The 20507-nt window shown below is 40.7% G+C and overlaps 4 protein-coding genes across 4 annotated transcripts; 1 reads left to right on the top strand and 3 right to left on the bottom strand.

Annotated features, from left to right (window-relative positions):
• Nucleotides 1-933: 933 nt before the first annotated feature.
• Nucleotides 934-5482, bottom strand: GCK72_010846 (uncharacterized protein; the record flags this gene model as incomplete). Its single annotated transcript, XM_053728064.1, has 19 exons — nt 934-1029; nt 1299-1459; nt 1505-1626; nt 1695-1945; nt 1991-2273; nt 2321-2471; nt 2518-2666; nt 2803-3741; nt 3786-3860; nt 4226-4285; nt 4335-4397; nt 4446-4493; nt 4681-4770; nt 4819-4869; nt 5002-5061; nt 5110-5190; nt 5237-5287; nt 5356-5397; nt 5445-5482. The coding sequence occupies 19 exons, from the start codon at nt 5480-5482 to the stop codon at nt 934-936; spliced, it is 2811 nt and encodes a 936-aa protein (XP_053587641.1).
• Nucleotides 5483-7991: 2509 nt separating this feature from the next.
• On the top strand, nt 7992-15525 carry GCK72_010847 (uncharacterized protein; the record flags this gene model as incomplete). Its single annotated transcript, XM_053728065.1, has 9 exons — nt 7992-8025; nt 8154-8291; nt 8885-9442; nt 9490-9633; nt 9738-10394; nt 10442-10785; nt 14454-14582; nt 15053-15183; nt 15237-15525. 9 exons carry the CDS (start codon nt 7992-7994, stop codon nt 15523-15525), a joined length of 2424 nt encoding a protein of 807 aa, XP_053587642.1.
• A 787-nt stretch (nt 15526-16312) lies between these two features.
• GCK72_010848 (uncharacterized protein) lies at nt 16313-16897 on the bottom strand (the record flags this gene model as incomplete). Its single annotated transcript, XM_003111744.2, has 1 exon — nt 16313-16897. The coding sequence occupies one exon, from the start codon at nt 16895-16897 to the stop codon at nt 16313-16315; it is 585 nt and encodes a 194-aa protein (XP_003111792.2).
• A 518-nt stretch (nt 16898-17415) lies between these two features.
• Nucleotides 17416-18033, bottom strand: GCK72_010849 (uncharacterized protein; the record flags this gene model as incomplete). The annotated part of the gene is made up of 1 exon (XM_003111649.2): nt 17416-18033. The coding sequence occupies one exon, from the start codon at nt 18031-18033 to the stop codon at nt 17416-17418; it is 618 nt and encodes a 205-aa protein (XP_003111697.2).
• Between the last annotated feature and the right edge of the window lie 2474 nt (nt 18034-20507).

A 20507-nucleotide genomic window follows, 5' to 3' on the forward strand; every position in this document is an offset into this window, starting at 1 on the left:
ACAATGAGCTTTTCTGAAAGCTCTCCACTAGCTGGAGCTAATGTTGAAAACGAAATCTAACTTTTGAATTCGAAAAAAACAACATACTTTTCAAATAATCTGGACCTCTCCGGACAGAAAGACTATTGTACCTGTTTTGGAAAGTTTTTGGAAAGTTGTCGAAATCAAAAACGAGGAAACAAAACCAATTTTTTTTATTCACAAAATTTATTGTAAGAAGAAAAACCGTATTTCAATAAATTATTGCAATTTAATGGGTGGGATGATGGGGGAAAAGAGTGAGAGGATCATTGAAAATTACCAGAAGAGGAGAAAATACGTTATGAAAAGAGTTCATGGTGGACAACAAGCATATAACAACAATAATGAATAATTTCTAGTCGGGGGAACAGAAGACCATGATTTGAATAGAAAACGACAAAATGAAGTGGATTTTGAAATTGAATTGGGAAAATGAGAGTTTAGAGTCGCTTAGAGAGACGGAAGAGATTCAGTGGACGACATTTTTAGGCAGAAAAGCTGACATGTCGTGGTCTTCGTTATGACAATCGAAGAAATGTGGCAGCAGAGCCTGAGAAACACAACGCTGGACCTTGTGGGTGCGGGTCTCTCAGGCTTTGGAGTAGAACTTTGAGAAGACTGTGGAGATAAAAGATCGAAGAAGAATTGGAGACGATCGGGAAAAAGTTGGGAGAACATGAGGATCAGAGATGCGGATGTGGGGAGAGATGATCATCAATGGAAGAGAAGTGGGTGGATGTAGAAGTGTTTGTGACTACAGGAGCTAAGCTGGAGTAATGAGAGGAGCTGAGCATTTAGAAGTTTAGGGATGAAGAGAAACGAGGGAATGAAGAGGAAGACCAAAGAGGACACATAGAAAACGGGAAGAGTATGGAGGGATGGGGTGGGAAGAAAAAGGGAAAGTACCTTCACTTATTCCTTTCTGCAGAGTTTTCTTCTCTTTGATGGTTGTCCTGCCTCATGTTCTTCTTCCCAAGTTGCTCCGTCTTCCCTCATTTTCCTGATGGTCTGAAAAAAGTTTACTAAAAGATATAGATTTGAACTTTGCTTATCGAGAGATTTCAGAAGAGTTTATTTCATTCAAAGGTGTGGATTCCTAGTTTTAGTGCCTACTCCAATTTTCCTATATCAAAATTTTATTCATGAAGGCTCCTGCAATGAAAACTACAGTATGTCCGTTAAACAAGGTATGCTGTAGTTTCATAAAACAAACTCGTAATTATACTTTTCTGAAAGCACTTGACCAACTGAACATGATAATAAATAAATTCACTTACGTAGTCATCATGCAACCTCTTCAGTTGTCCCACAATCTTTATCCTCTCAGTTTTTGAATACCATACTTTTGTTCCAAGCTTCCTGTTTGGCTTCTTAGCCTCGTCGAGATTCTCGCGAAGGAGTAGAGGGGCGACGGCATCTTTCCAATGAGGATTGGGCTCTGAAATACCTGATGTCAAGATGTCGAAACTACAGAAACACTCACTTTGAAGTCTTTCGTTCACCACTTTATCGGTATACCGCCACATGACGTTTTCGAAGTTTGGGAACGTGTTGTCGACTTCGATGTGGCCGAATTCCAGGGCTTTCTCCTCGACTGCCGTCATCCTGTAAGAATTTGCTTTGAAGTTTTGTGATTTTGACTCAGGTTTCTGGAAAATTGAAATAAAACTCACTCAAAATGGCGGTCAATGTGTCCATCCATGAGGAAGTTTCCTCCGAAGACGATTGAATCTTCTGGAGTGTACACGGCATGGATGTATCCAGCGGGGATGAAGGCCGTGTAGCCTTTCTTGATCTCAACCCGCTGGAGCTCATCGAAAATCTCCTCCACAATCCATTTCTCCGGGGGATTACTTCCTTCATATCTTTTATAAATCTCCAGATTTCTCTCGGTGGGAGGAGCCACATAGAAGATTTTGCGACCCTGGAAAAGCAATGATTGTACATCCGGACAAAAAGAAACACTGACCTCTTTCACGTGGTAGTACACACAGGTACCAGAGGGGTCCACGTGGATGTCCGTGTAGGAGTTGGCCATGGTAACCAGAAGAAACTTCTGGTACTTTGGCATACTCTTCAACTGGACACGAATGGCCGCCTTCTCCTCCTTGAGCTTCTTCTTCTCGGCCAAGGTTTGATCTTCCAGGAGCTGGTTCTCAATGATTTGGAGCTCCTCTTTCAACCTCTCCTCAAGGCGATTGACGATGGAGTTCTCGCGGACGAAGAGTGGTTCCTTGAAATCTCTGGCGATCCTGGAAAAATTGAAAGTTTCCTGGAAACTACTATTCAATAAACTCACCGGCAGTCCGTGTGGCTCATCTCGAAACTCAACAAGTTCCAAGGTGCTTCCCTCTGGCCCTCAGGTAAATTGATGAGTCTTGCCACCTCACTCAATTGCATCTTTTCAGTTCCACGAGTGTAACTGTTTATGACTGGAACTTCGATTTGTGCTGAAAATGACTCAATTCTCAATGATGAATTGAATAAACAACTTACGGAGGAAATCCATGAGGGTAGTCAGATTCAACTCTTCAGGGATTACCATTTGCAAACCATCCCGATTTTTGAAGAGATGGATATCCCTCAGCCCGTCCAACTTCTCTTCAAAATCGTGTCCGTCCTCGTGGATGTGAAGGGTGAGTTCTCTGAAAATAGAACAATAAGTTTTTATGACGAAATTGAAGTTCAGACTAGGCTGAATAAGCCGTCCCGCCACGAACTACATGTCAGAATGCTTTCAATAAGGTTTTTTTCAAAAACAACCATAAAATCAAAACTCACTGATTAGTAAACGCCTTTTCTTCGCCTGCAGCGAATACACCCATGAATGGTTTTGAGGCAACTTGGAACCGATTGAGATGGTGGAGAAACGGTTCCTTGTCCCCACTTCTTATTGACTCCGTCGTCATCTTATCGACTCCATCGATGGCACACACAGTATCATGATCATCCTCTACAGCAAACTGAGAAGTTCCAGGGACATCAGTGATGTCTTCATCATTGGAATCTTGGGAATGGGATTCAGGTTTTATGGCAAGCGATGTGACAGCCGGAGAGACGGTTGACTGAGGAAGAGCATTATCATCTCTATCATGTGGATCCACTAAAGCTGATGAAACCAGATCCTTGACAACGCCTGGAGGATCAGCAGCAGCTGAGGGTCCAACCAGATCCTCGACAGCGATTGGAAGATCGCCATTCCAAGTTTCCGATCGATCCTCGACACGTGGAGCAGGAGTTGAGATGGATGGTCCAGGACATACTGGAGCATCAAGAACATCAGAAAACACATCTGCTGATACTGATTCCTCATTCACAGGAGAAGCTGGTCTCTCGGAGTGGTAGACAACAAACTCATCGCGAGCGTCCGAGGATCCGGAGGGCAACAGCTGGCCGCCATCATTGGAACCTTCGTCAACAGAATCAAAACCATCTTCCGCGGGGTTAACTGGATTCGGTGATACAGCGCGATTTTCGACAACGACCAGAGAAGCCGGGTCGACGATGGGAGGATCAGCTGCATTTGGAGACACATCCCGATCAACAAAGGCTGTTGGTGGAGCTGCCGAAGAGGGTGATCCTTCCCGATCTTCGACATCGATTGGAAGATCTGCAGCTGCTGGAGATCTTGCCCGATCATCAACTGCGACCGGAGGATCAGCTCGATCCGGAGATCCAGCTCGATCCAGAGTAACTCGTGGAGCTGGGACGACTGCCTTTCTGAAGAGAAGAAAGTTGAATGAGTTCTATAAAGTGAAAATTACCTTTTCTGGTACTGCCGGTTTTCTCGGTAGACGGGCTTGGTCGCAGCCTTCTTTTCCATCAATTTCAACTGTCGGCTGAAAATTAATTTAAGTTTTATTTGAAATTACTCATATAATCTGAAACTTGCTAAAGCTTCAGGAGTTGTTCGAAATTGCTACCTCTCAAAAATAGAAAAGCTTACGATGATCTATTAAAAATTGCTAGAGTTTTAGCAACAATTAGAAATAACTAAAGCAAAGGCTTACTCTGACACCAGGAAGACATCATCTGGGTGGAAGGGGGGAGGAGGCGGCGGCCCATTTTCTTTCGAGGAGTCTTTTTGTCTGAAAAGGGAGAGCCATCATGATTAAAGAACATTTCAAAAAATAACGTTTGTGTTTACAAGGTGAGAAACCTATTTGGTTTTTAGAAAAATATTTTTCAGAATCAAAAGACCTACTTTTTATGAGCGTTTGCTTTTTTGCTCTTCCTTTTAGGCGGTGGTTGGGGGATGATGGCGCTGAAGAATATTAGTTTGTCGATAAATTAAATACTCATGGGAGACTTACGCTGCTGGCTGCAGACCCAACTGTACAACAGGGAGTGGAGTTGTTGGTCCTGCCTTCTTCCGCCTGGAAAAAATTGTTTGAAAGTCAAAGAAAATGATTAAATTGACTTACCATTTCAAATTGCGGACGTAGTTGGGCCCCCTTGGGCGTCCCGGCTTCCTGAAAAAAACAAAATTTATTATTGTTTCAAAAAGAGCATTCAATTTGTACAGAAAAGGAGTTATAACGTCTACTGATCTACACCTATATATTTATAATATATACCTATATATTTATAATGAACAGTATTCTAAGTCACTCTTGCTTAAAACGGGCACAGCTGAGATGATACTAATACAAGACATACCCAGGCGCGAGAGCTGGAGCTCTTGACTGCTGGGCCAACTGAGCAACAGCAACTTGAGAAGCCGCTTGCTTTGCTGCTTCTCGACGTCGTCTGGAAAAATAGTTAGAAAAGTCGAACGGAATTCTTAAATTGACTTACCTATCCATCAAATTTTTGAAGTAGTCAGGCCCCCTTTTGCGTCCCGGCTTTCTGAAAAAACGAAAATAATTATTGTTTCGAAAAGAGCATTCCATTTGTATAGAAAAAGAGTATTCTAACCAAAAAAACAGCTAGTTTAAACTGAAACACATCGGAAAAATGTGAGAAAACAGCGAAACCTACTTTTTTCGAGCCTGTGGCGCCTGTGGGCTTGTGGCTGGGAGTGGCTGGAGGACGGGGACGCTGCAAAATACAAGTTTTCGTTCAGTTCTACACTAATGCAAGACATACATTGGGGTGGGAGCTGGAGCAGCGGGCTGCTGAGCCAGCTGGGCATCAGCCTGTTGGGCCAGTCGCTCGGCCTTCTTTTTTCTGAAAAATAACTTGAAAATCGAAAAGAATTGTAAAATTGGCTTACCGGTATTTCATATTTATATAAAATCCTGGTCCTCTCTTGGGACCCGGTCTCCTGAAAATAAAAAAAATAGTTCTAGGTACAGCTGAGGATCTTCTTCTCAATTTATGAAAATGACTTACCCATTTTTCCGACGATATTTTTTCTTCTTTTCCTTGGGAACGCTGAAATAAAATGAAAATCATCAGAAAATCCGTATTCGAACACTTACGTCGTGGGCTTCTTTGGGAGCCGTTCTCGAAGATCCATTGATTGCGTTGATGGCGAGAAGAGGAGAGCAATCAAATCTGGAAAAAAAGAGAAATTTTAGAGGGGAATAAGAAAGATCAATAGAAGTTGGAAAAAAGAAAAAAGTTGAGGTGAAAGATATAAGAAATAGTAGATTGTGGGACATACACTATCAATCGATAAGATTTGGTGTTGATAGGGGGAGTAAATTGAGTCTGCAGTCAGAATAGTAACTTATGAAGTTAATTGTTCAATGCACCTTATTAGAATTGGAAAAATACGTCAACATGAATCATTAATAATTAAAAGAATCTGCTGACCCTAAACCTCTCATCAAGGAATTCCTACCGTTCATTTTATGCAGAGTACAAAAACGGCGGAGACAAATCAATTGAGCAAACAAAAAGGCGTAAACGACAGTAATTGAGTTTGACCCCGGTTGTAAATCAAAAGAAACAGATGCGGGAATAGCGGTCTGACGTTGATCACACTAATCCGTTGCCTTCATCTTCCCCACTAAAATTACGCAACGGTTGCGTAAAGGACCCATGAATAGTAGAGAAGGAGTCATCATACGCAACCAAGAGATTGAAGTAACAAGTGTAATGAGGAAAAGTATGGAAGAGACATGATGAAGTTGATGTCTAGACAGAGAGACTTTCGAAAATGTCTGATTGAATAAAGTCTCAATTAGCATATGTGACCTCCAAACTGTGTGTTTTCTTATACAATGACATGTTTATGGTGATTATTTTGGAAATATTTTGGATACGAATCCAGGTTTCAGTACAAAAATTTGAACTTTTTTGAATTTTTTTTTGATTTTCGCAAACAAGTCAAGTTGTCGACAATGTTTTTAAATATCGATAAAAACTCAAACGTACGAGAGATTTTTGATAAAAATTTATAAAAAATTTCGAAAAAAAAACAACTGTTCGCACTTTTTGAACCCGGGCCAAGATTTTGCAAGTCTGATTTGGATTTGAAAAATAAGGTTAAAAAAACAATGTTTACAAAAGTTTTGTATGACGTGGCATCGGCGCTAGTGATGATAATTTTTACTTGAGACCAATAACGGCTATAAGCCTAATGTAGTATAAGATTCAAATTACCACTCAGTCTAGACTCCGCCCCTTCACATCAGTTTCCCAGGAGTCAGAGATTAGCCTGATATGTGTAAATGTGTGTTGTCCCGCATTCTCTTTTTTCAAACTTTTAGTCTCGTTTTCTTTATTCGAGCGTAAATGTCTTCTTTTTCAACTTTCTTTTTGGGAGAGAAGGAGAGTGCAACCAAATAATATTGTTTTCGCTGTCAGAAAATGTTTTGAGGTTATCCATTTGAAACCTATTTTTCAATTGAATGCAAAAATGTTGATTTCCCGAAAGTTGGCCTAAAATCATCTAAAATTACAGTGGTTCAAAAAATCTCGGCAACGAGCTAAGTTGTTTTAAAGAAAACCTCAATTTAATTTTGTGTTACTCTCTCAGCAATTCTCTAGAGAAAACCGCAATTTTCTAGAGAGAACCAAGAGAACGACTCTCTCAAAAACGACTAAAAAGACCACCCAGTAGTAGTTGTCTTCCCTTGTTTTAGTTTTAGATATGCTTCGGTAGCTCTCTTCTGACAGAAGTTTTAAATTAGACGGATGAGAAGCTGCAAACATTTCGAAAAGTTTATTTGAATTTTGTGCTGAAAAAATAACTAGATACCGGAAGCTAACTTGTTATTTTGCTATGTACCTTTAAATTAGTGGTAGTAAATTTTGAGAACTACCAGATATAATTGCTTATACATATTCGAAAGTTCTTTTTGTGCTGAATCCAAACATTTGTTTGTTTTCACAAAGTTCCATCAAAAAACAAAATAGTTGGAGCAGTTTGAAGTAACTTGGCAGTGTGCCAAAACCTTCGTGACTTTGAACGATGATTACTGTAGCTCTTGGTTTACCAAAATATGATTGCTCACATTAGCTCTTTTTTGATGAATTCGAAAATTTTTAACTCACAAAAAAAAAGAAAGTTACGGTAGCTCAGAGATACAAACTGTAGGCTACTCGAGGCCCAATAAAAAAGTAAAAGTGTCAAATTACCGGAAACTGTCCCACCGAGAAGTTCGACAAGCCGGACACCCATTCTCCAAACCCCGCCCCCTCGACGCCAAGTAGGGAGGAGCCTCCACCCGCCGGCAACACTGCATTCGGCAGCCCGGTGTCTTTTGTCCTTCTCTCTTTTGCTTTCCTTCTTGATGCCTTCTTTTTCGGTTCGAATGTAATAAACTGTGCGAGCCGAGTCGTACCGATAGTGCCACCCTCCGTGAACACGCGTGCCGCACTTTCACTTTTTTTTTTGGAATCGGAGTAGACGCAGACTGATGGTGAAGAGTGATCGATTGACATCTCTCTTTTTTCCTCTCTTCTCGCTAGAAAGTGTATTTCCCTTTGACCTCTAATGCTCTCTTATTTTTTCTTTATCACCGTAACCCTTTTCCAGGTGTCTTCGACCACCCATTCATTCGTCTACCGTACTCACCATGTCCAATCATCAAGGAGAATCTTCGTCCCAAAGTGAGTTTTAAAGTTTACAAAAGTGGAACTACCGTAACCCAGGCTAGGCACTCATTTCAAATTTTATTAGACTTTTCAAAAGAATTTTGGAAAAATACAGTAGCCAGTCAAAACTAAATGCTTTTCAGACGGGAATCTGGAAAAAGAGGTCAGTGAACTGCGTATTGAGGTGGCGCAATTGAGAGAAGCGCTGAGAAGTCGAACGACTTCTGGAACGTCGACTCCAGCTCCCCCCACACAAACCAGCAGCACCAATGCCAAACCTGGTAAGTTGTTTCAAGTTGATTTTTGAAATCTTAGTCACTAAAATCACATATAATTGTAGCACATTTCATGTAGTTTTCGGAAAAAATATGAAACGTATTTTTCCAAAAACAATTCGAAACTGTTTTTCGAACTTGAGAACATGCTAAAAACAGATTATAATTGTTTTCACAAAAACCATTTCAGTTTCGGAAAAAAATTTCGTGTGGCTACCTTTATCAAAAAAAAAGAGTTTTGAAGAGCAGTAGTTATTTTTGATTTGTTTTGTTCTTTTGAGTCTTGCTGCTTTGTTTCAGAAGTAGTTATGAGAAATTGAATTTCCACCACATGAGAAAACTTGGAATTTTTGAACGATAGGATGCAACTATAGTGCTATTTCATGACCAAAAAATGATTTTTATACATATTTTCCAAAAATTACATGAAATTTGCCACAATTATAGATGTAAAGCCTATTTTTTGAGGCAGAACGGTAAAATAATCAAAAAATTATGAACTATTTTCTCGAAAAATTGCATTTTTTGAAAAATCTCACTTTTCAAAATACATTCCTTGTCTGAGTTTATTGCCCTGAAAAATACCAGTTCTCTTTCAGCTGGGAAATTGTCGAGAAGTGCAAAACGTCGCCTGAAAAAGCAACGTAAGAGAGAGGAGGCTTCTAAAATGGAAAAGAATGGAGAGAGACAAGGAGGAAACCAGAACAATCGGAGGAGTGTGGCCATGGACCGTGGCCAAGGTCCTTCATCGAGCCGAAACGATTTTGAATATTCCCATGAATCCTATCGGGATTCCAGAAGAAATCTAGAATGGCACGGACCAAGGGATCAAGACCACTATCCCACTGAGCCCACATTTCATGGAGCTCTGTCGACGAGCAGATCAGAAACGTATTATGAGTTTGGACATAATGCAAATCGGGAGAATTGGTGGAATGACTCAAGATACCGTCATGAATCAACTCCTCCCAGAAATAACAATGGGTACAATCGAGGAGATTATCAGGATTCCAGAAGAAGCGAAGGAGTGAGGAACAACTACCAGGATCGTTCTTCTCAAGAACACGGGAGACCATATCAATTCAGAGATGGTTACAATGGAAATCATGAATACTCAAGAGAGGAATCGAGATATTGCTACGATCCAAGAGAGCAAGGTGAGACTTTTCAAATTGCTTCATTCTAATCAGTCTTATATTTTCAGACTCCAGAAGAAATCATCCCAGAAAGGAAGAATCATCACCACTTCGAAACAGCGATCGGAATCCTTATCAAGATTCCAGGAATGGCTATGGATCTCGCCTGTCGTACCAAGAACCCCAAAATCCCAGAAATTTTGAAAATGAAGGTGAGTTTTATTAGAATTTGGTTAAGGTAAGCGTCTGTTCGAAGCTATTTATGCTCAGAAAGCTTACAGTTCCATTTTTCCAGTCAAATATATTTGTGTTTCAGCTCCACAATCATCAGGAAGTTCGAGTTCGAGATGGGGTTCACAACAGAGCCACCAACATAATCGTCCTCCGACACAATATGGCAGGAGGCAAGACACTTATCAGGAGCCACTCGACTCGAGATATTCCGAAAATTCCAGAAGTTTCCAAGAACCATATGAAGGATATCACCAGGAGTACCAGCCTTCGAATCCATACCGTCCTGGAAGTTCATCACAATTTGATTCAATTCAAACTGGAGGCCGATTTGATGGAAACCAGGCCCCCTCGAGAACCGGGTCAAGCCGTCGCCAAAGTCCCCCACGACCGAGGAACGATGGAAGATACTCCTTTGAGAGCAGCCGACCCTCAAATCGAGATCAACCTGGGACTTCAACATCAGGTTACGACAATTTCGACTCAATTCAAATTGGATGCCGATTTGATGGAGCCTCCTCGAGAACCGTGAGAACTCGTCGAAAAAGTCCACCTCGCCAGAGGAACGATCGAAGATTTGAAAATGAACTCGGTCCCTCTCGCTGTCAGATTGAGGCGTTGAGAAATGTACCAGGACCATCCACACCTTCTCAACGCCCTTCTAACTCCAATCTTCAGAAAGAGAACTCTGGTTCCTGGGATTCGCTGGACGAGATCAAAGGAACAAGGATTGAAAGGCAAAGTGAGTTTTTCTAGCTTATTGATATCAAAAAATTGATTTTGTTTCAGATCCTGATCGCCAAGTCGAACACCGGGAGAGTCAACCTCTCCGTCAATCTCCACATACTGAACCGAGACGCAGAGAACAGAGAGCTCAGAACCCGCCACCCGTCCAAATAAATCGTGGATTCGGATTCGGATTCCCTCCACTCGATTTTTCGGAGTCCAGTGACGGTCCAAGCACTTCCGAACAACGTCCGGCACCCCGCTACTATGCAAACCAAGAATGGGGGCAAGAGCCATCAGGAGAACCTCAATCCCTGTCGGATTCTACAAGTCCGCCATCTGATCCAACCTCACCACCGCGAAGTCACTCCAGAGACATCATCCCATCCCGCCAACGCAGTCGACAGGTTAGAACTGTTTTTGTTTTCGCTTTTTATGCCTCTGAAATTTCTTCTCCTGATATCAACGCTGCTTCTTCTATTATCATCTTCCTTTTTCCAAAAAAAACCGTTAAAAGTCAACTTTTTTTGAAAATCGCGCCTTTTTTCCCGTGAGAGCAAAAGCGTGACACACCTTCAAAAATATCTCACGTTCACTATAGGTGGTAGAGGACAGATGAAAGAAGGAGAGAGCGGAAGGGCGGCTGTTGTGAAAGAGCGGGGTTTTCTCTCACGGTGGTCTCCATTGGCGGTTGGAACATGGAGGTCTATGGGTTGTGATTCAAAAATGTGTTTAGTTGAGTTATTCCCGTGGTCTCTCTTTTATCAGTACTCCAAGGGGAACAAGCATTTCGTCGAAGCGTCACGGAGGCGCCAGAGATAAAAATTCAAATCATAAGCCCATGTTCTAAGTTCAAAATAACTAAGCGGCTTGATACGATCGAGGTCATCACCACTACCATTTCTTCGTTCACGAAAAAATGAAAACATTTCTCTCTCTCCCCTATCTGTTACACAAAGAGAAACATAACTTTGTTCGTCAAGGATTCTAGAGATAACGTAGGAGTTAGAGACGCAGAGAGAATTTGAAAAAAGAAAGAATACGAGTGATTACACTTTGGTGTTGAAAACGTTCATACCTGACGAGGGGTTTGGAGGAAAGCACTATTGGACAAGGGTATGATTTCCAGAATTATCAAGCTAAAGTTCTATAACGACGCAGTTCTCAATCAGTGTTCCATTATAAACAAAAATAAACGAAGATCTTAGTATCCCCTCGCTGAGAGCTTTCCAGAAACTATACTCATCTCTACTTTTGACAAATGTTAAGCCTTCCCAATAAAACTCCCAAACGAGGTAACCACCACCAACATGTGTAGATGTACCCAATAGATAGACTCACCTCTTTTCCCCATTCTTCTCGAAAGTCATAAAGTAAATCAAAAACGGAAAATGGGTTTTTCGAGGAGAGAAATGATATAAAAATTGTGAGGGAATTGAGTTTCTTTGCCACTTTTTTTGTTGTTATCAGTATCAGAAGTAGCCCACTCTTTCCATCTTTTCTCTGTTATTATCATTTCAACTGGAGGTCGAATGCAGTCGGGGGAGAAGTGGAGAGGGAGAGACATAGTTCAAATGTGCGTGTGTGTTCAATGGAAAAAGTGAGAAAGACATATGGTGTTTCTGTTGGAGAGAAAGGGGATTGAATCGTTTTTTTCTTGTGATGGAGAAGAAGAGATTTTTTGGAAAAGGAAGAGGGGCTCTAGAGATTAGTATGTTAATTGGGTACTTTCGGTCTAAAATAATTTGGAGGTATTCTTGGTTTTCCAATCAGAAATTATAAATTAGTTTGTTTTTTAAAAACCTTTTAGTTAAAATACTTGAAATATGTACTGATTGACAATAACACGCGTTTTGAATTTTTGCTGAAAATTGACCAATTTTAAGAGTTGAATCCAGATACTTAACAATTTTCAAAAATATACGTTCCCTGTTGTTCCAGTCTAGAACTTTGTTTTTGTAGTTAAGAACAATTCAGAAAAAACTTTCCCTAGTCAGGTACACCCGATTGAAGTTACGGAGGTCGTTGTCACAGAGTGTTGCTACTTTCACAGATCATATCTCCCTAGTCTGTACAAAAAGGTAATCGAAATTTAACTAACTTTGGTGCTAGGAGACACGGTCAAATATCACTAATTTTCGAGTTCCAACCACCACAAAACCGACTTCTCTCATTCAGTATTCCAAAAGCTTTTTCCATTTCTCTATCAAAAATTTTGAGCATACTGGCTTACCTTCCGACATTTTCGAAACGAAAGGATTATATCCTTTAATCCGAGTCCAGATATGACTTCCTCCCCCTATCTCGTTCCCTTCATTTTCCAATAATACGTGCCTATTGGAATATGCTGGCTCCCGGTTAAATTTAAATTACTGGTTTTGCTCAGACTTGGATTGGAACTGGAGTTAATGAGAGGGTGGCGCCGACTTAATTGTGCTCCAGTTGTGCTCCAATAAGGAGACAGGTGGAGGGATTTCAATTTGTATCCTATTTTTCAAAACATCCAGGACCTCTAGGGTCGGGACTTGCTTTGCAAATTCGTATGTTTCCGGCTGACCTCTGATATACGAGAAATGAGCACTCTGCAAGTTTTGCAAAAGGTCATTTCTCTCCTTCGTTTTTCTTTTGCATTACTCCATCAAATGAAGAAAAAGAGCCTCGTAGACACGGAGGCAAGAGATGCTCATAGAGAGAGTGGTATCACATTACATCTGTGGTTGTCTCTATGCTCCCCCATTAGAACAGATTAGAAAAATATTGGATGAAAGAAAGACGAGGGGTCACTTCTCTTCTTTTTTATTATTTTAGAGGGGAATGTTCTTTTGGAAGGGTAAAGAGAGGCCAGAAGAAGATATGGGGAGGTTTGTGAGGTAAGGGAATGTAGGGGTGTTTTGAAATTTGGTGGGGAAATGGATGGAATTGAAGCCTACATTATTGTAATTAATCATTTTGAGGTACAAGTCGGATTTTTAGAATTATGAGTGGAAGAAGTGATAGTTACTATTAATAAATCTGCAAAATGGTTTTCTGGAAGATTTCTGTGGGGAAAAGTTCCAATGAGTTAAAAAGTTAGATACCTTTATCATGTGAACAGATTTACTTATTATTTGAAAAATATAGTCAAAACCCAAAAAACGAAGAACTAGCCAAGAATTGAGATTTTATTGCTCAATCAGCAGATTTCGAGAGTTTGTCACGAGCTCAAAGTTTGTTAAAACATCTCAGTTTTTGTCGACAAAACAGTACCAGATGGGAGATATCGCACAGAAAAATTGTTGGATTCAGTAATAGAGATCTGGGGATTTTTGGGTACAAGATATATGAATTGAAAACAAAAACGAAACAGTTTTGACTTCGTGATTCCCTTTCAGAATTTAAAAGTTCCAATTTCATAATGAGACACTCGATGTCTGGTCTTCTTTTTTACACAATTCTTCTAAGTAAGCCTCATAGTCAGTTGAAAAAATATTACATGAAATTTGATGAATTATACCGGTTGTACACTCTGTCCTCTCAATACTTTTTTCCTAGAATTTCATTTTTGTTCTATTCTAGATATTCGAAGAAAGTCGTAACGTATCTACATCCTACTAATTAATAAGGACTAGTAAAAGCACACTGACTTGTTTCATCTTTCATTCCGAGTGTTACTTACATGTTCTTTTCTCATTCATGAGAGTTAAAACTAAAAAGTAAACCAGAAAATGGAGAAAGTGTCGATCTAGTCTATCTTCTGGTTCCATTGTCTACCCGTTTATTTTTGTTTCATCTCCCGGTGTCCCATTAATTTTCCTTCTCCACACAAAAAGGAGAACACTCATGAATTTGCATTTCTTCTCCTTTCTTTCCTTCGTTTTTAATTTATTCCTCCTTTAATGCAATCCATCTTACTAGTGACTGTTCTTTTTCTGATATTTTTGCATCTATTGAATTTCCATCTATTCTTGAAGATTGATTTCTCATCTTTTCAGTAGGAAAAGTCTTTTAAGGAATTAGTTTGCCGATTTTTCAGACTGATCTTTTATTTTCTTGATAGGTGGTCTGTTCCGGTTTTTGTACTCTTTTTTTGTTTCAGAGATCCTCACGACGGCCTGCTCCAGTTCCCCACGGATGGGATGTTCCATTTCCCAGACCAGGCCAAGAACAATATTTGGTGGATGGAGAAGAAGAGCAGCCAGTGGAAGTTGAGGAGAAGCCAGAACCGGTAGGAATAAGGGAAACTTGAGAAAAAAGGTAGAAGTATCCAAATAGCTTCGGAGTCAAATGAAATCGGCTAACTTGAAAAGCTTGCCGCGAGTCCACAAATAGTTCAATCGCTTTAATTTTGTGGTATGTTATAGAAATAATCTAGATCTTTATTTAAGTAGTTGACAAATTTTTTGTCGGAACCCTTCCCAAACAGTTGTAGATCATGGAAATGGGGGTACCATGTCAACCACGCAGAAAGTACACACTGCTGCTATCCAGCTTATAGTTCTTTACGGGGAATTTGTACAAGAATGTAGTTTACTGCAAAATAAGAGATACTGGGCAATTTGACATAACATGCATAAGTTTGAATTTTTTAGAATCAGTTTTCATGCCACAGCCCGCTCTTCGTTGCGTTGCAATCGTTTTGGCGATTTCTGTTGCTTAACTCCCTAAAATTTCTCATTGAAACGTTTATTATTTCAGTTCACTGTGGTTTTTGACCCGTTTGACGAGTGTATGCTCAGCTCGTCAAACGGAGAAGTCAAGTTCTTCGAAGACGATAAATTCTCCTGGGTCCAAACAGATTTGGACTTAATCAAGGGACACGGAGATGGGTAAGGATTCTATCTGAAATGATTTATTTTATTACTAAATTTACCTTTTTCAGAGACCTCAGAGCCCGAATCGAGCCGGTTGCCACCCCGAGTCTGGTCCCCGGAAAAGAAGCAACATATTGTGGGTGGAGAGTGAAGGAAGTGATCGAAGTGATCCCAAGGCCTCGGACTCCGAATTCAGATGACGACTTACCACTGCTTGATGATGCATTTTGGCGTCCAGTGGAAGTTAGTCGACCTCTGCCTCAAGTGCAACCGGCAGTTGCTCTACCGGAAACTTCTCGACCGGAGACACCTCGAGGTGAAACGACTTCAGAGGAGGAAAGTGATGGTGAATGGTGAGACATCGGATACTGCCTGAAGATAGTTCAAGATAGTTCGACCCTCAATTTGCCTCTCCCTCTCTTCCCGATATCTTTTTCTTTTTCATTCTCCCCATTTGGAAGGCTCTTGTTGCCAATGGTAATATTTTCCTATTCCTCCCTTCAACTTTCAAATTCTGCTTGACTCCGCCATCTAATTATTACTTCTTTCTTCTCTCTTTTTTCCTAATTTGCCTATGATTACCTGTGTTTCTTCCTCCCCCCTTGCCATTATGCCTTTCGAATTTCTGTGATTTCTTTTTGTGATTGATTTGGTTGTGATATTTTTACGGGTACATGAATAGTTTTTTTTCGAGTTTATGAGTTGTAGACAGACAGTGGCCTTTTAGAAAATAAGGGATTTTGAGGCGAGACATGTAGATCGATATGTAGAAGATTTGATGATAATTAAGTACAAAATATGTGGACATCCGGACAAACTGACACTCATCATACCAAAATTCACACTCTTGAAAATTTGGAGAAATGATCAGTTACAGACAACGACCATCTGGACACATATGTAGAACTACAGACAGATACACCAGCTTTGACATCTGGACGTAATTTGAAAAAGATTCGGTTGGAATGTTCAAAAAAAATCTCGTTTCAAATTTAGTCTTGTTATTTTATTCTGGTATCACAAGTAAATAAAATCACAAGGTTTATCAATATGCCACGAAAACGAGGGAATATTTATTGAGAGGTTTCATAAAAGGAGTGCAGTATATCAGATTTCAGATGAGAAGGAATGATATGATATGAGGTTATTGCTCTAGTGAAGAAGAGACTCCAGAGCCTTGTTGCTCTCCAGTAACTGTTTTTTTAGCCGCCTTCTCAACTGTATCCGCCAGAATTCTCTTCACATTTGCCGCTTCTCTTGCCTCCTTTTCCTGCTCATCCGTGGGAATCTTCCACATCTTACTAATCCCCATTGGAGACTTTCCTTCGGCCGTAAGAGCAACTTTCTTGCCAATATATTGCATGAGTAAATCTATATGCAAGTAGTCAGCCGCATTCATAAGGAAGAAGAGTTCCGCATTGGTAACTTTCAAGAAATCAGCATCCCAATCCGGAATCACAGTGTCGGAAGCGTTAGACTTTGGAACAGGAATTGGCTCCCCCGCATGGTGCTCGCAGAATTGAACAACCTTCCGAAGCGTTTTCGCGTCGATGTTTTCTATTGGAATCACTTCGTTTAGATTCAACATTTCAGTCATATTTTTCAGAGTTAGAGATTGTTGAATGGCCACGGCAGAGATTTGAATGTACTCTTCGGCTCCAATCTTTCCCGCTTGTAGTGTGTACTGTCTCGGCGGAGTGGCGTGACCCTCTTCTTGTTGATAAGACATATAGGCACTGAAATATGGATATGCAGATGTTTAAGCACAGAAACTGTGACGGGAAAGATGATTATGAACGGTAAAAAACAGCTGACAAGAAAACATGGATGTTTCGAAACACGCCGCGCGTTTCAACTCGTGATGAGCGGGTTTTTACTTTGAGTTGTCATGGAAACTAAAGAAGAAGACAAGGGGAGTTAGAGAGTGTTGTCCTGAGAGTGCGTCGATAGAACGGAAATGATGATAGTGAAGAGGAAGAAGAGAAACATGAATTTAATCCCGGGCTTAAGGAATCGGGGATTTTAATGAGTTGGTCATATTGAGTTGGAGGGTTGAATGAAAGGCTTGTCTTGAAGATTTAAATACCGGGGTGATCGCAAAACCAATTCTGAGGCACTGATGCTATGGAGAAGCCCAAACCCCTTCTATAAAAAAACGGCATTGATTTCGGCACAATTGACTTTATTCAAGAGGTAGACAGATCGGAATTAGTCAGACGATGAATAAACAACATGTTCAACATATATTTAGGTAGATGCGCCAGGAGCAGTTTCCTCGACTTTTTCGGCTTCAGCATCAGCTGCAGCAGCTTTTTGAGCCTCCTTGGCTTTTCTCTGCTCGGCAGCAGCCTTCTCCGCAGCCTCGTCTTCTTCATTAGTTGGAATGCCGTAGATAACTCGGAGTTCTTCCGGAGACTTTCCCTTGGCCATCAAAGCTACTTTCTTACAAGCATATATCATGAGTTGTTTGATATCCAAGTAGTTCGCAGCGAGGATCAGATGGAAGAGCTCATCGTTATCGATATTGAGGAACTCTTCATCCCATTCCGGGGTTGTGGTATTTCTCTGGACAGTGTCGTCTTCGACTGGGATTGACTCTCCCTTGTGTTTCTCACACCATTCGACAATTTTGAGCAAAGTGGCTTTAGTGATCTTTTCCATGGGAATTGGTTCCGTAGGCTTCCCTACCTCAGAAAAATGAAGATTGCCGACAAGATCGTCGAGAGTTTTCGACTGTTGAATTGCCAGTGAAGAGATCTTCACTTCCTGTTCATCGCACGAAGTCAGTGTGTAGTAGATGAGTGGCTCAGATGGAGCAGCTTCAACAACTGGAGCAGGATCGGGGGCAGGTTGTTCAGCAGACATGATAGCGTTGATTACAAGTTCTTAAATAGGAAAATGATCAGTGGATGGAGAAAACAATTGTAAAATAGAAATCAAGAACAGGAAAGAGAGAAGAATTGGGAGTTATGAGATACGGATATGGAATGGCTAAAGATAAGGACCGATTTGGAGAGTGAAATTCTTCAGAACTTTGATTATATAACATCGAATCATTCTGTTCATGGAAAATTCAAAAAAGAGCTAAAGAATGAAGAGACATCTGACTTCATCCAGCTGGAACGGAAGTTTCTAAACAAAAACGAAAACCCGAACAAAAAAGAAACCTGCTCTCGACAGAATACGAAAATATAAATGAAGAAACGGGAGCAGTGTGGTCCGACGGTGACAGCGGGCCGGTACAAAAATCCGGATTACTTCGATCAACCTGGTCATGGCAACGGCCGTAGGGGGGGAGTGGCTGAAAAGGCTTCGCCGATTGGCTAATTATAGTGTTATGAGGCAAAGCTTGGAGGCTTGCGGAGAAGAGGAAGCAAATATGGATAAAGCGGTAAACAACACGAAACTGAAAAGTTGAAAACAAACTTTTGCTAGGATCCTAGTTTTGCAAATCTAAGCAGTGGTGTCGGTAAGAACATAAAAGAGACGGTATCGGTAAGTAATTATAATAGTACAGGTATAGATACAAATTGTCGGGGACACTGCAAAAAAAAGCAGGAAAGGAAAAGTGCAAACGCGCCCTTTTGAGAAAAATCGCACTCTTGAAATGTTTTGTTCAAAATGAAAAAGATATTGTTTTAAGGAGAAATATTATCGAGAAAGGCCGACTTTTTGAAAGAAATCGTGGGAACAGAACCGATCGAGAATGAAAAGAAGGAAATGAGATAAAGAAACCGATTTCTTTAAATGGGAATCTGTAGCATAACCCGAAAACAAACAATCGAAAAGAGACCAATTACTCCCAACCGGTGTCGGCCTCTCGATTAGTAATAAGACAGAGAGAACAGCTGCTCCCTAGTGTATCTAACCACGACTTCTGGTGACCAGAGGTCTCCCTCCCCCTCTTCCCTGGCACGTAATCCATATTCAAAGTGCACCAGAAGCGCACGAGCAATTCGGGTTAATCTGGATACACCTGCGTATCCTTCATAAACCGGGCGGAAATGTCGCTTAATGGGTCCTGGTTGTGAGCTCGAATGAGGTAGAGTAGAAAGAACAAAATAAATGAATGTGATGAGGAATCATAACAACTTATAAGTAGTTCAAGGTTGGAACCTGGAACACGAAGATGGTGGCATTTTTAGTTTTTGTTAAGAATGGCTAACTATGAGGATGAGCTCCGGCAAAATCCGTGGGGCAACGAAACCAATTTTTGTTAAAGTTTGTAGTGCTAGAGATTCACTTCTGTAGTTGACTACTTTTTTGTACGGGTTCTCTCTGAAAAGTTATAACCAATCAATTCTAACAGCTAGAAGTCACACTACCTTGAACTGACATTTTGCTGATCTTATAAAACGCGTTCTCTGTAAGACTCGAGCAACGTGTGTCCTAGGGCAAGATTTTTGTAAAAACAGAAACCATTGGTCATTAGCAGCCCATATGCAGAAATTTGAACTCCGGCTCCGGGCTACGGTAGTGCTGTAGGTGCTCAAAGAGCAAAAAATTTGTTTTTGTTTTTGATCGTAGAACGCTGTAATTTTTGGATTGAAATGAGTATCGTTGGTGTAGTTTCTTATAGCTAGAAGTCACACTACCTTGAACTGACATTTTGCTGATCTTATAATTTTTCACTCCTCGAAAATGCTTTTGCAAAAATGTCAACCATACAATTAAAAATTGCAGCATTTGCATTTTAAAAACCTGGGGAGAGTGTGAGAACCTGCATTAACTATAATAAAGGATCTCACCGAGAGATTTCCATCAATAGTCGATTGTTTGACAGTTAACAACTACAGAGACCTCTGACCATGGGAAAGTGAGCTCTGGGAAATCTGGTAGTGTGCCAACATCTGTGTAATCTATGAGGGAATCGATTGAGTCATTGATTTTTTCGAAGAACTACGAAAGAACGTTATATGTTTGAAATTGTTCATTAGCATATACAAAGTACAGGAGAGAAGAATTTCAGACACAAAAAAGAAAAAGACAAAAAATCAATTATTCAGTTAGCAGCAGCAACATCCTCGGCTCCGGCAGCAGATGGTCCAGCCTCTCCAGCAGCAGCAGCAGCAGCAGCTTTTTCAGCCTCCTTGGCTTTCTTCTTCTCAGCAGCAGCCTTCTCAGCAGCCTCATCTTCCTCGTCAGTTGGAATGCCGTAGATGACACGAAGCTCTTCTGGAGACTTTCCTTTAGCCATCAGAGCAACCTTCTTACAAGCATAATTCAAGAGTTGCTTGATATCCAAATAGTTGGCCGCAAGAATCAGATGGAAGAGCTCATCATTATCGATCTTGAGGAACTCCTCGTCCCATTCTGGGATAGTCACATTCTTTGGGACA

The sequence above is a fragment of the Caenorhabditis remanei genome, chromosome III, assembly GCF_010183535.1.
Source record: "Caenorhabditis remanei strain PX506 chromosome III, whole genome shotgun sequence".
NCBI lineage: Eukaryota > Metazoa > Nematoda > Chromadorea > Rhabditida > Rhabditidae > Caenorhabditis > Caenorhabditis remanei.